The sequence below is a fragment of the Chiloscyllium plagiosum genome, chromosome 34, assembly GCF_004010195.1.
Source record: "Chiloscyllium plagiosum isolate BGI_BamShark_2017 chromosome 34, ASM401019v2, whole genome shotgun sequence".
Lineage (NCBI taxonomy): Eukaryota > Metazoa > Chordata > Chondrichthyes > Orectolobiformes > Hemiscylliidae > Chiloscyllium > Chiloscyllium plagiosum.
The window spans coordinates 32670532-32684549 of record NC_057743.1 but is presented as its reverse complement, the minus strand read 5'-3'; the positions used below and the strand labels follow the sequence as shown (position 1 = coordinate 32684549).

The following is a 14018-nucleotide window of genomic DNA, read 5'->3' as shown; positions in this document are numbered from 1 at the left end:
GGATGGGTATATGAATAGGAAGGGTTTAGAAGGAGATTGCCCTGGTGTTAGCAAATGGGATTAGATTAATTTAGAATATCTGGTCGGCATGGACAAGTTGGACCAAAGGATCTGTTTCTGTGCTGTACATCTCTATGATTCTATGACTTTGACATACTCTGACCTCTTCTGGGCTTTAATGGTGATTGCATGTTGTCATTGTACTTTTGCTTTACCTGTAAAACAAGGTCAATTCTTACCCCAGTGACTGGAAATAGTGGTTGAAAGGAACCTGGCCAAGTCAATGACTGCTCCAATGAGTTATGCTACAAAGTGTATAGTGAGGTGAGTTCAGTTATAGAAAAGGAAGCTGTAGGAGTATTCATTTCTGGTTGAGTCAACATAAGGCAACTACATGCCTCAAATAAAAGTATTGGCAGAGACCAGGAAGTGAAATGCTTGGTGATTTTCCCCTTATTCTGACTGCAGTTTTGAAAAGTCCTGAGAAAAGGAAAACTCTAAAAGAAAATATATTTTAGAATTGTAGGTGATTATCATTCAGTACATCCTCTGGTTTGTACTTGCACAGAATGGTTGTAACACAGAAGGAGGCATTTGGCCCAGCAGAATGTTTTTTTTTGTATCTTAGTGTTTCTTTATGGTGGATCTGGGATCTTTAGCTGCTTTAGCCAGTACTTGGTCTTATATAATCCTATTTTTAAGGAATAATTTGAACGGAACAAATCAAAATACAAGAAGGCAACTTGAATCGAGACAGAACTAAACAGCAAATCTTTCAGTGAACTGGAGCAATGAATTGCAAGAGGCTTCCAGCCTCACTAGTTACTGTTCTGTTACTTCTAGTAATGGTCTTTTCAATCCTCATACCAGTGCAAGCATGAAGATACAACAATTTTTTGAAACAATGATTTAAAAAGTAGACACTAATGAACTGTTAAGGTCACTGCTAAGGGTGGGGAAGGGGGGGGGGTGTGGTGGTCAGGTGATCTTTGCAACTCAACACAGATTATTAAGCTTCCAGAAAGTTCTGAACCTTCTAGTTGAATGGACATGCATCAACAGCACTCCTTCCATGAAATTCAGATCAGACATTGTTCAAAGCCTACCCCAAAACATAGAGGCAAAGGGCTTGTAGATCCAGGTTTGCGATGTAACAAAGGAAAACTGATACAAATGGCTACCCACAAATTTAAGGCTGAAATACCACCATTTACCTTCTATTGAATATCAGTGATCATTAAGCATGTGACTGGAACTGGTTCTGAGATACTGAGCGCCTTTTATCCCAAAACTCACAAGAGAGTTTTGAAGAATAACACCAACGGGATATCAACTGAAGAGCAAGGCTGTGCGACCTCTGGCTTCTCAGAGGGGAGAGGCTTAAACATTTTTTAAAAAGCCTTCCAGTCTGATTACAAAGCTGTAAGTTTATCTGTAAAGAAAATGGACCTTCTGATACAACAGCCATAAGTGCCTGTCCATTTGATCTGCTGAATGTTTTTCTCTTTGAATGAACTCCACAGTTAATCCACACGTCTGAACATATCTGAAATACATGTCAAGAATAGGAAAATGTTACCTCCTTCACTGGACTTTCAAAGACATGTGAACGGCTATCAATTCTTTAATCAAATCTTTATTGACTGGGTGGTGTGTGTGACTGCTGTAGCGCTTAAATCTTTCAGGGTGAGTGTGTGAATAAATAACGCCATGGAGGTCAGCTGCTGGTAATTTTAATTTGAGCATACACTAACTGGGATTTAGAAACACACACTTATCTTTTCAAACATAAACCACACTGAGTACAACAGTAGGGAAGGAACTGGTTGTTTCAGTTCATCCCTCCAGTGTTTTTGGCAAAATTAACAAGCTTGAAATAATTAAGCTCTATTTAGTGAATATTAGTTTAAAACAGTTGTTAGGTTAATATGCACACACGCTGCATCCCTTTGGATTACATTAATTTATGGTAGCTAATACTTTCCTTTAACTTTACTTCTTCTCTTGAAGGCACTACTCTGTGCAAGAGCACAATTTTATAATTATCAGTGGAGTGACTCCACAGCATCTCATGCATCCGATCATTCTGCATGGGTAAGGTACATATATGGGGACTAATCCTACAACCCACTGAATCCAAAGCATTACTGTATTCTGCATGTCATGGTCAATATTCTAGAAATGTACAAAAAGCAGGCCATTTAGACCTTCAAGTCAATTCCCACTATTCCATAAGATCATGGCTGCTGTAGGATCTGGTTCAACCTTGGCTCCATATCCATTAATACCTTTGATTCACAGAAACCTATCTATCTTAGAAATGAAATCAGCAATTGATCCAGCATAAACGATAAGAGTTCCATCCTTCCTACCATGTTAATGTATATCCTGGCTTCATTCCTGAAAGGTTGGGTACTTATTTTTAATCTGCTTAGGTTTTGTAGTTCTTGATTCCCCAACCGGTGGAAACAATTTCTACACACTTTATCAATTCTCTTTATCTCCTTAACTTCATAACTAAACCCTCAAAGTCCTGGTATCATTCTTGCTACCCTAGTCTTCACTGCCTCTAAAACCTGTATATTCTGTCAAAGGAACAATGGGGTCATTTAATTTCCAAATACACTGATGGTCAGGCATCTGTAACAACATGAGGATATTGTCTTTCCCTTTGATATTATATTGAGAGCAATAGCTGCTTCCATAGGTGTTTCTATTTTGTTTTCAATTGGCCTTGGATAGTGGAAGGGCAGGTAAACATGATCTATGTAACAGAGATGCTCTGTAGTTGATGTTGGTCTTTATTCTTTCAAGGGTGTGAATCTTATTGGGAAGGCCAGTAATTATCAACCATCCCTAATTGCCCTTGAACTAAATGGCCTGCTCAGCCCTTGCAGAGAGCAGTTAAGTATCAATCACATTTCTATGACAAGTCTGGACTCAATCTTGTCCCAGATAAGTTAAAGACAGCAGATTTCCTTCCCTAATAAACATTAGTGAACCAGATATGTTTTCTCAATAATTAATTATAGTTTTCTGGCTACCATTCTTGAGAGAAACGTTCGAGGATTCTGGGACTATACTCAATGGAGTTTAGAAGGATGAGGGGGATCTGATTGAAACTTATAGAATACTGAATGGCCTGGACAGAATGGACGTTGGGAAGACATTTCCGTTAGCAGAAGAGATAAGGACCCGAGGGCACAGTCTTAGAGTGAAGGCAATACCCTTTAGAATGGAGATAATGAGAACCTTCTTTAGCCAGAGAATAAAGAACCTGTGGAATTCATTGCCACAGAAGCTGTGAAGGCCAGTTCACTGAGTATATTTAAAATAGAGATAGATAAGTTCGGGATTGCCAAGGCAATCAAAAGGTTTTGGGGAGAAAGTGGGAAAATGGGGTTGAAAAACCTATCAGCTATGATTAAATGGCAGAGCAGACTCGATGGGCTGAATGGCCTAATTTCTGATCCTGTGTCTTATGGGCTTATTGTCTAATGGTGTTATTTATTAATTGTTTGTAAGTTTCTTCAACTGCCATGATGGAATTTTGAACTCATCTTCCAGAGCATTACCTAGACTGTGGTGTAATAATCCTCTGACATTATCATCTCTTGATAATGCTTTGAACAGTTATTCCATGTGCGACACTGTGCTCTGTGTTGAGTATATTCCACTGTTGTTTTGAGTGAGTTTAGCGGCTTCTGTTTTCGCTGTTGCTGTGTCTTTTGCTGTACCTACTTGTAGCAAAATGAAAAATGAGTCAGTGCTGGTGCTTTGTGCCTTAGACTTCTATTCCAATCTTGGCTCAGCTGTTGTTTTGCCTAAACCTGCTGAGTTGTTTTTAATGCAACAGTCCCTAGTTAACCATTCTACCTATTGCCTGAAGATGACAACATGGAAGTTCCAGGAATGAGAGAATAGAGGTTCTGTAAATTTATAAAATCTACATAGTCATAGAATCATAGAGATGTACAGCATGGAAACAGACCCGTCCATGCCGACCAGACATTCCAACCCAATCTAAACCCACCTGCCAGCACCTAGCCCCCATATCCCTCCAAACCCTTCCTATTCATATTCCCATCCAAATGCCTCTTAAATGTTGCAATTGTACCAGTCTCCACCACTTCCTCTGGCAGCTCATTCCATACACGTACCACCCTCTGCGTGAAAAAGTTGCCCCTTAGGTCTCTTTTATATCTTTCCCCTCTCACCCTAAACCTGTGCCCTCTAGTTCTGGACTCCCACACCACTGGGAAAAGACTTTGTCTATTTATCCTATCAATGACCCTCATAATTTTGTAAACCTCGATAAGGTCACCCCTTAGCTTCCAATGCTCCAGGGAAAACAACGCCAGCCTGTTCAGCCTCTCCCTTTAGCTCAACATCCTTATAAATCTTTTCTGAACCATTTCAAGTTTCACAACATCTTTCCGATAGGAAGTAGATCAGAATTGCACGCAATATTCCAACAGTGGCCTAACCAATGTCGTGTACAGCCGCAACATGACCTCCCAACTCCTGTACTCAATACTCTGACCAATAAAGGAAAGCATACCAAACACCTTCTTCACTACATGATTGATTGTGCATGCTTTTCTTTGAGTGCTCAAATGAATAAATCTCCTTCAGTGGTAAGCTTGAAATGGAGATGTAGTTAATAAAGTTCTGAATCTCAGCTGGTACAAAAACTTTTCTCAGCTACCACAGGCTAGGGAAGGGGAAGAATGAGCTCAGGCAGCTACTAAGCTATTCATTGATACTTGCTACAAAACTTGTGTGCATTTTGTGACAGAAGGAGAACCCTGTGGCAAAATCCAATGTAAAATGAGATCAGCATGAAGTTCTTATAACTATGCAGCAGACAAGGAGGCCTTGAAGTCCAATGTGGCGATATGGAGTTTTTCAAAGAGCTGATGACTTGATTCTATTCTCCTGCTGTTTGCCCATTGAAGTGTAGTTCCAATTTTGAGCATTACTTTTGAATCTGCTACCTATTTCTAATGTGGACTTCCAATTTCTGTAAAGCATTTTAGTACAATGAGCCAAAAACATACCTGTTGCTCACATACAATAGAGATTCTCTTGACAATTACCCATTGTACTGGAAAAAAAATTGAGAAGATTTTGCTCTTCATGTGTTATGCTCTATATTTTTAAGATTCATGAAACTGGATGAATTTTATCCTGAAACATATCGTATGGATCTAAAAAGTGAACGCTATGCTTTCCATCGAGTCTTCCGAGGTAAGATTCTTCCTCATTTTAAACTGGTGTTCCTTCTTTCCCTTTACAGAACTTTCTATTCCATGGCATTGCGACCCCCAACACCAGATTCCTGCCACTATTTAATACGGTATCAAATTTGATTGAGTTGGCTTATTTGGTCATTTACTGTACTACCTTGCTTGGCTGTCTCCTTGGCATTCAGAATGAGCAGTGATACATTATTATACACTTAAGATTATGAACTGATTCCTCCAAATGTCCTGTCCTTCCAACTGATTATAAAAAGGTAATCGCCATCATTTAATGTGGCATCTTCCCTGATGGTAACTGTTGAAACCTTGTACTGTTTGCCATGTCTACCAGTATGGGAAATTGGATAAGGGCTGTTTGTAAAGACTGTGTACAGAATTAAACTGTTCTAGTGACTATATAGATATATATATATATATATATATATAAAGATTTTTATGAATACAGAATATCTTTGAAATAAAAAAGTATTTTGCTGCACCAGTTCTCTTTTGCCTTCACTTTTTCTTGGGCTTATCTTGTGATTAATAGTGCAGTATACACCCTGTCCAGTCTCTTAAGACTATACTGATATTTTGAAAATTAAACATTATCTTGATACACTGTTCATAAGACACACAATGCAATAGAAATTTAATTTTGCTGCCTTACACCTATTTTAGGATTCTTAAAATGACTTGAGCTGCCTTGAGCATGCTCCACTCAGGCATATCAGACGTGGCTATGCTCTTGTTAGCTGTTGCCATCAAGAAGATGAGCATTTTTGTTTTCAGTTTGATGTGTTGCTGGGAAGAGATGGGATGCCCTTGCTCTTACCTTCTCATAATTCTGAAGCATTACTTCTCAATTTCAACTGGCCAATGAGCTACTTGGCTCACCTGATGTTATGCTAATCCATGTAGATCACAGTTATAGAGTCATAAAGATGTACAGCATGGAAACAGACCCTTCGGGCCAACTCGTCCATGCTGACCAGATATCCCAACCTAATCTAGTTCCACCTGCCAGCACCTGGTCCATATCCCTCTAAACCTTTCCAATTCATATACCCATCCAGATGCCATTTAAATGTTGCAATTGTACCAGCCTCCACCACTTCCTCTGGCAGTTCATTCCATACACATGCCACCATCTGCGTGAAGAAGTTGCCCCGTAGGTCTCTTTTATACCTTTCCCCTCTCACCATAAATCTATGCCGTCTAGTTCTGGACTCCCACACCCCAGGGAAAAGACCTTGTCTATTTACCCCTTCCATGCCCCTCATGATTTTATAAACCTCTATAAGGTCAGCCCTCAGCCTCCAATGCTCCAGGGAAAACAGCCCCAGCCTGTTCAGCGTCTCCCCATAGCTCAAATCCTCCAACCCTGGCAACATCCTTGTAAATATTTTCTGAACCCTTTCAAGTTTCACAACATCCTTTCAGTAGGAAGGAGACCAGAATTGCATGCAATATTCCAAAAGTGGCCTAACCAATGTCCTGTACAGCTGCAGCATGACTTCCCAACTCCTGTACTGAGTACTCTGACCAATAAAGGAAAGCATACCAAACGCCTATCTACCTGCAACTCTACTTTCAAGGAGCTATGAACCTGCATTCCAAGGACTCTTTGTTCAGCAACACTCCCGACAATGTATAAGTCCTGCTCTGATTTGCTTTCCCAAAATGTAGCACCTCGCATTTATCTAAATTAAACTCCATTGGCCACTCCTCTGCTCATTGGCCCATCTGATCAAGATCCTGTTGTATTCCAAGGTAACCTTCTTCGCTGTCCACTACACCTCCAATTTTGGTGTCATCTGCAAACTTACTAACTGTACCTTCACTTGGAGGTCGCCACTGATGATGATGTTACCTAGCCAGGTAATGAAACATCTGGATATCAAACCTACAGCTCAGCGAGCAAACCTACACCCTAAACCTCAACCTGAGCTACAAACCTTCACAAATCTTGTACCTATTATGCTCACATCCAAAACATTTATATAAATGATGAAAGGTAGTGGACCCAGCACTGAACCCTGTGGCATTCCACTGGTAACAGGCCTCCAGTCTGAAAAACAACCCTTCACCACCACCCTCTGACTTCTACCTTTGAGCCAGTTGCAAGATAGCTTCATTGTTTTCCCTGAAGATTCAGAATGCTTTTTCCATTAATGAAGATGTTAACTCATGTCGTAATTCAGCTCTGTAAGGCACAGTGTAGCTGAATAATGATCTCACATAGAAGCCTTCACTGATAACTACTGAGCCCTTACCCCCACTCCTGTGACCACATCTGCTGCTTCATTTCCTCTTTTGCAATTGGCTTTTCTATGACAATGTTTCCAACTATTGCAAATCATTAATCATTTTAAAATGCCAGAAAACCTTTCCCCTGCATTACCATCATTAGTCCAGAAAGCAAAGTAAATCTGTCTGCCCTTGATAACAACTCTAAATGATAGCCTTTGTTGAAATGAGTTGACCCAAAGAGGAACCAGTGCATTAAATCGCTTGTTGTTATGCATGGTTTGTAAACAGTACCTCTTGCTGATGTTTGTTACCTATTCCTCTCTGTTTAATGTAGAAGGACAGACTTGGATATCTAAACCTGCTGAATCAAGCCAAGGTAGAGGAATCTTCCTCTTGAGGACTCTCAATGATATAACAGCCTTTTTAAAAAAACTGGAAAGTGTGGAGGAAAATCCCTATTTCAGAATGTGTTCCTACAATTCTCCTCTTAGCAGAATAGTACAAAGGTGATTTTAAAAATTCCAAATAAGATTGCAGTTTATTTTAAGTGATGTAATGTGGAATAAAAGGTCTTTACGGAACAGTGTTTTTCCTCTGTTGCACTTGTTGCAAAATTGCAGCATTATTCACATTTAATGTATCTTTCTCTGTATTGTTCTGTGAGTGAACTCGACTAATCTTAGACAAAGATGCTGCATTTGTGTAACAGGGCCTGCTGGCTATTTAATGGATAAGGAATCTGGCCAGACATTATTGACCCTGGTGAAGCTGTGGGGAGGAAGGAAAGCATATCAGTCTTTAACCTCAGCATAACTGTTACAGAACCCAAAAGACAAATCAATAATACATCAGAGTGATATTTGTGAGCTTGCACAACCGTAAAATGTTCAAAATATGGCATCCATTGAAATTGGCAGGTATGACGTGATGGGTATCATGGAGACGTGGCTGCAAGGGAGTCAGGATTGGGAGCTGCATTCATAGCGTAAAGATAGGTAGATGGGTAGAGGGGGTGGGGTTGCCTTATTAGTAAGAAATGAAATTAAAACAACAGTAAGAAACTAAGTGGGGTCAGATGGTGTAGAATCTGTGTGGGTGGACTTGAGGAACTGCAAAGGTTAAAAAAACTATAGTTGGAGTTATGTACGAGCCTCCAAATAGTAATCAGGAGCTGGGGTGCAAGATACACCAAGAGATAGAAAAGATATGTAGGAAAGGCAGAGTTGCAATGATCATGGGGGATTTCAATATGCAGGTGGACTGGGAAAATCAGGTTGGTAGTGGATTGCAAGAAAAGGAATTTGTGGAATGTCTACAAGATGGCTTTTTGGAGCAACTTGTGACGGAGCTCACTAGGGAATAGGCAATTCTGGATTTAGTGTTGTGCAATGAGGCAGACTTGATAAGGGAGCTTAAGGTGAAGGAACCCTTAGGAGGCAGTGATCATAATATGATTGAATTTACTCTGCAAGTGGGAGAGGATAGAATCAGAGGTAATGGTACTACAGTTGAATAAAAGAAACTACAGCGGTATGAGGGAGGAACTGGGTAGAATTGACTGGGAGAGGAACCTACCAGGGAAGACAGTGTAACAGCAATGGCTGGAGTTTCTGCGAGTAATTCAGGAGACATAGCAGAGATTCATCCCGAGGAAAAAGAAGCTTGGTACAGAGAGGATGGGGCAACCATGGCTGACTAGGGAAGTCAGGGACAGCATAAAAACAAAAGGGAAAGCATATAATGTGTCGAAGGGCAATAGGAAACCAGAGGATTGGGAAGCTTACAATGACCAACAGAAGGCAACAAAAAAAAGGAGGGAGAAGATTCAATATGAGGGTAAGCTAACCAGTAATATGAAAGAAGACTGTAAGAGTTTCTTTAAGTATATAAAGGGCAAAAGACAGGCAAAAGTGGACATTGGGCTGCTGGAAAATGATGCTGGAGAGATAGTTGTGGGGAACAAGGTTGAGGAACTGAATAATTACTTTGTGTCAGTTGTCACAGTGGAAGACATAAATTATATGCCAAAAATTCAAGAGAGTGAGAGGGAGAGCTGAGTATGGTGGCCATCACCAAGGAGAAGGCACTACAAAAGCTGAATTGACTAAAGGTGAATAAATCACCTGGACCAGATGGACTACACCCCAGAGTTCTAAGGGAAATAGCTAAAGAGATAGTGAAGGTGTTACTGATGGTCTTTTAGCAATCGCTGGAATCAGGGAGTGTCCCAGAGGACTGGAAAACTGGTAACGTGCCACCCCTGTTTAAAAATGGAGTTAGGCAAAAGATGGAATATTACAGACTGATTAGCCTAACCTCGGTTGTGGGTAAGATCCTAGAATCCATTGTGAAAATTAGATTTCTGAATACTTGGAAGTGTATGGTAAAGTAGGGTAAAGTCAGCATGGTTTCCTCAAGGGGAGGTCATGCCTGACAATTCTGCTAGAATTCATTGAGGAAGTAACGAGCAGGTTAGACCAAGGAGAACTAAAGGATGTTATCTACCTGGACTTTGACACAGTGTGGCATAGGAGGCTACTGAGTAAAATAAGGGCCCATGGTGTTAGAGGCAAGTTGCTAGCATGGATAGAAGCTTGGCTGCCTGGCAGAAAGCAGAGAGTGGGGATAAAGGGGTCCTTCTCAGGATGGCAGCTGGTGACAATTGGTGTTCCACAAGATTCAATGTTGGGACTACAACCTTTCCCTTTATACATTAATGATCTAGGTGAAGGAACTGAGGGAGTTCTGGCTAAGTTTGCAGACAATACAAAGGTTGGTAGAGGGATAGGTAGCGTTGAGGAGGTAGGGAGGTTACAGAAGGATTTCGACAGGTTAGTAGAGTGGGCGAAGAAGTCACAGATGGAGTACAGTGTGGGAAAGTGTGAGATCATGCACTTATGTATGAAGAATAGAGGCATGGTCTATTTTCTAAATGAGGAGAAAATTCAGAAGTCTAAGTGCAAAGAGACTTGGGAGTTCTAGTCCAGGATTCTCTCAAGGTAAACTTTTAGGTTTAGTCAGTAGTTAGGAATACAAAGGCAGTTATGGCATTTATTTTGAGGGGACTTGACTATAAGGCAGGGATGTACTTCTGAGGCTCTATAAGTCTCTGGTCAGACCATATTTGGAGTATTGTGCACAGTTTTAGACCCCGTATCTCTGCAAGGATGTATTGACCCTGGAGCGTGTTCTGAGAGGTTCATGAGAATGGTCCCAGGAATGAAAAGCTTTACATATGAGAAATGTCTGAGGACTCTGGGTTAAACTCAATGGAGTTTAGAAGGATATGGGGAGATCTAGTTGAAACTTACAGAATACTGAATAGCCTGGACAGAGTAAATGTTGGGAAGATGTTTCCATTGGCTGGAGAGACTACGACCAGAGGGCACAGCCTTAGAGTAAAGGGGAGACCTTTCAGAACGGAGATAAGGAAGAACCTTTTTCAGCCAGGGAGTGGGGAATCTATGGGATTCACTGCTACAGAAGGCTGTGGAGGCCAGGTCATTGAGTATATTTAAGACTGAGATAGATAGGTTCTTGAGTATCAAGGATATCAGGGATATGGGAAGAAATTGGGAGAATTGGGTTGAGAAACTTATCAGCCATGATTGAATGTCAGAGCAGACATGATGGGCTGAATGGCCTAATTTCTGCTCTATGTCTTATGGTCTTATTAATCAACACCCCTCTAAGAATAACTATTACACAACCCACTGTCGCATCATCACTGCTTGTACAGACTTGATGTGGAGGTGCCAATGTTGGACTGGGGTGGACAAAGTTAAAAATCACACAACACCAGGTCGGAAGGAGCAACATTCCGAAAGCTTGCACATCCAAATAAACCTGTTGGACTAGAACCTGGTGTTGCGTGATTTTCAACTTTGTACAAATTTGGAAGGCCTGCACCTGTAAAACATTCTTATGATCCAGTCGGAGGAAATGTATTTGGGTTATCTCTATGATTAGTCAGAAGCACTGAGTTCCAGAGAACCACCCACTTCATTCCCTCCTCTCTCAATAGAAGAACAGAAAAAGAAGCTTTGAATTTGCAGAGTCAGCTGTATGTAATTTTCTTTTTATTCTCTGTTCTGTCCATCAAAATCTGCAAACAGGGAGTACCTCTGGCTGGGCAATAATTGGAGCTGTATAAGAACAGCAGTACCATTTTAACAAAATAGCAGGGAGGCTCCATTAAGTCTCAGTAACTTCCTCAATTCCTGCGTTGTTTTGGTCTTGTTACACAGCCAGTTGCTAGGGGATACAGAAATGGAGCTAACTGAAGGGAACACGCCTTTCCAGCCGCACCTGTTGTATACATGGGTTGAATCTATTGTATGTCATTTCCTCCTCCTGATTACATTATAAGGAATATTCCTCATTTAAACTAACTACAAACAGTCTATGCAAATGCCTTCTGTCAATAAAGACTGTATTGAACAGCACTTTTTCATTTGGGTCTGTTGACTGAATAGTTGGTGCTCAGTGTGTAGCAGCACAGTGAAGACAAGCCCTCTTAACGGTATCAGTTTTCTGTTCTCCTATAGCCCACAGTTTTGAATCTGAAGCTTGAGCATATACTTTTCCCAAGGAAGTAGTTGTAGCACAGACCCAAAATACCTTTAATCAGAAGAGTAGATAAATATTGGCCACAAGGCTACAGGAAGAAAAAGGACGAGTAGGATTTTAGAATGGAATTTTAGAATTTTACAGTACAGAAGGAGGCCATTCAACCCATCCTGTCTGTACTGGCTTCCAAAAGTGTAGAAAGGGGATTAGTTTTGCATTTTTTCCAGTAAACAGCTATGACAGGTAGGTTGGGATGGAAAGCCTCCTTAGCTGCTTTAGAATTCCTTTGGTTTTTTGTCGTCATTGAACACAGAAAGTATTAAGAAAACACCAGTTTTTATCATTGAGACCTTCACCCTGAATGATAAACATCCACAAAGGAACAACTGCTTTCTATGACTTGGGATATTCTAACTAAAGCATTGAGAGAAATAAAGGAAATATGCAGGAATACTATGAAGAAAACTGGAAAAATAGGGAACATATGAGGGAAACCTCCCTCCAGTCAACACATTTGACTGTATGATCAGAGGGGTAACCAAGTGGAGTAAGAGAAATAACTGATGCTTCTTTGGATAGAGATGCTGAGAATGAAATGTCTGACAATCAAAATGTACCAAAATACCTGTACATTCTATCCAAACAGATATGTTGCTGAGCCCTTACTCCTCGAAGGTAGGAAGTTTGATGTCCGTTCCTACTTTTTGATCGCCTGTACCTCGCCCTATGTGACTTTTTTTCGCCACGGTTATGCCAAGCTTACCTGTAATGAATACAATCCAAATTCTGATGACTTGACGGATCATCTAACCAATCAGGTAAGTTGATTATTGCATAAATGGCAGTGCCTCAATAGACAGTCACAGATTCCATCTGTTACACAGCCCACCACATGCTTAGTTCCATTCCCAATTTCACTCCATGTTCTAAAATTGATGACATCTTTACTGAATTCTACATCTGGGAATCACTTCTATTATCTGTTTTTTAGAATAGTCAAGTTATAGGGTCATTGAGTCTACACCAGACAAAAACTACCTGTGGATTGCTACCACATCTAATTTACATAGTTGCTTTCTGAGGAACCCGTGTGTTCAGAGACAGAACTGCAGTGTGAACAAGGCAGCCTTTTACATTTCCAATACTCAGAGAATAAGAGGTGGGGAGGACTGGCACATCTGATCTTTGGGCTGCCAGATGGAGCGCAGGACAGTTTTAAATTGCTAGTCTATCCTGAAAATTTCAAATGACACAGTCAGAATTAAAAAGTGGAAAACACATCTTTAGGGCAACTCACCATGCAGGTGGTCTTGGATTCCAAATCTACTCTGTAGTTTAAGTTTAGAAAACAAAACAAAACTGAGAGAGATGAGCAGAATCCTCAGGTCCTGGGGAGTATTGCTGAACAAAGAAACTTTGGAATGCAGATTCAAAATTCCTTGGAAGTACAGTCACAGGTAGACAGGATAGTGAAGAAGGCTTTATTGGTCAGTGCATTGAGTACAGGAGGTCATGTTGCAGCATACAAAACATTGGTTAGACCACTCTTGGAATACTGCATTTATTCCTGGTCTCCCTACTATAGAAAGGATGTTGTGAAATTTGAAAGGGTTTGGGAAAGATTTCCAAGGATGATGCCAGAGTTGGAGAGTTTGAGCTATAGGGAGAAGCTGAATAGGACGGGACTATTTTCCCTGCAGTGTCGAAGGCTAAAGGGTGACCTCATAAAGACTTATAAAATCAGGACAGACTTCGATAGGGTGAATAGTCAAGGTCTTTTCCCCAGGGTAAGGAAGTCCAGAATTAGAGGGCATAAGTGTAACGTGAGAGGGGAAAGATTTAAAAAGGAACTAAGAGGCAACGTTTTCATGCAGAGAGTGGTGCGTGTAGGGAATGAGCTGCCAGAGGAAGTGGTGGAGGCTGATACAATTACAACATTTAAAAGGCAACTGG

At 40.7% G+C, this 14018-nt stretch overlaps 1 protein-coding gene across 17 annotated transcripts in view; it reads left to right on the top strand.

The window, feature by feature from the left end:
- LOC122540403 (protein polyglycylase TTLL10-like) overlaps positions 1-14018 on the top strand; it is a 330185-nt gene that overhangs the window by 268453 nt on the left and 47714 nt on the right. For all 17 annotated transcript variants that reach the window (XR_006309280.1, XM_043676098.1, XM_043676103.1 and 14 more), the window contains 3 exons: positions 5165-5250; positions 7831-8002; positions 12712-12883. Coding sequence is in view for 16 of the 17 variants with exons in the window: in XM_043676098.1 (XP_043532033.1) it covers positions 5165-5250; positions 7831-8002; positions 12712-12883 (430 nt within the window). In the remaining variant the exon portion in view is untranslated. The remainder of the gene's footprint in view (positions 1-5164; positions 5251-7830; positions 8003-12711; positions 12884-14018) is intronic.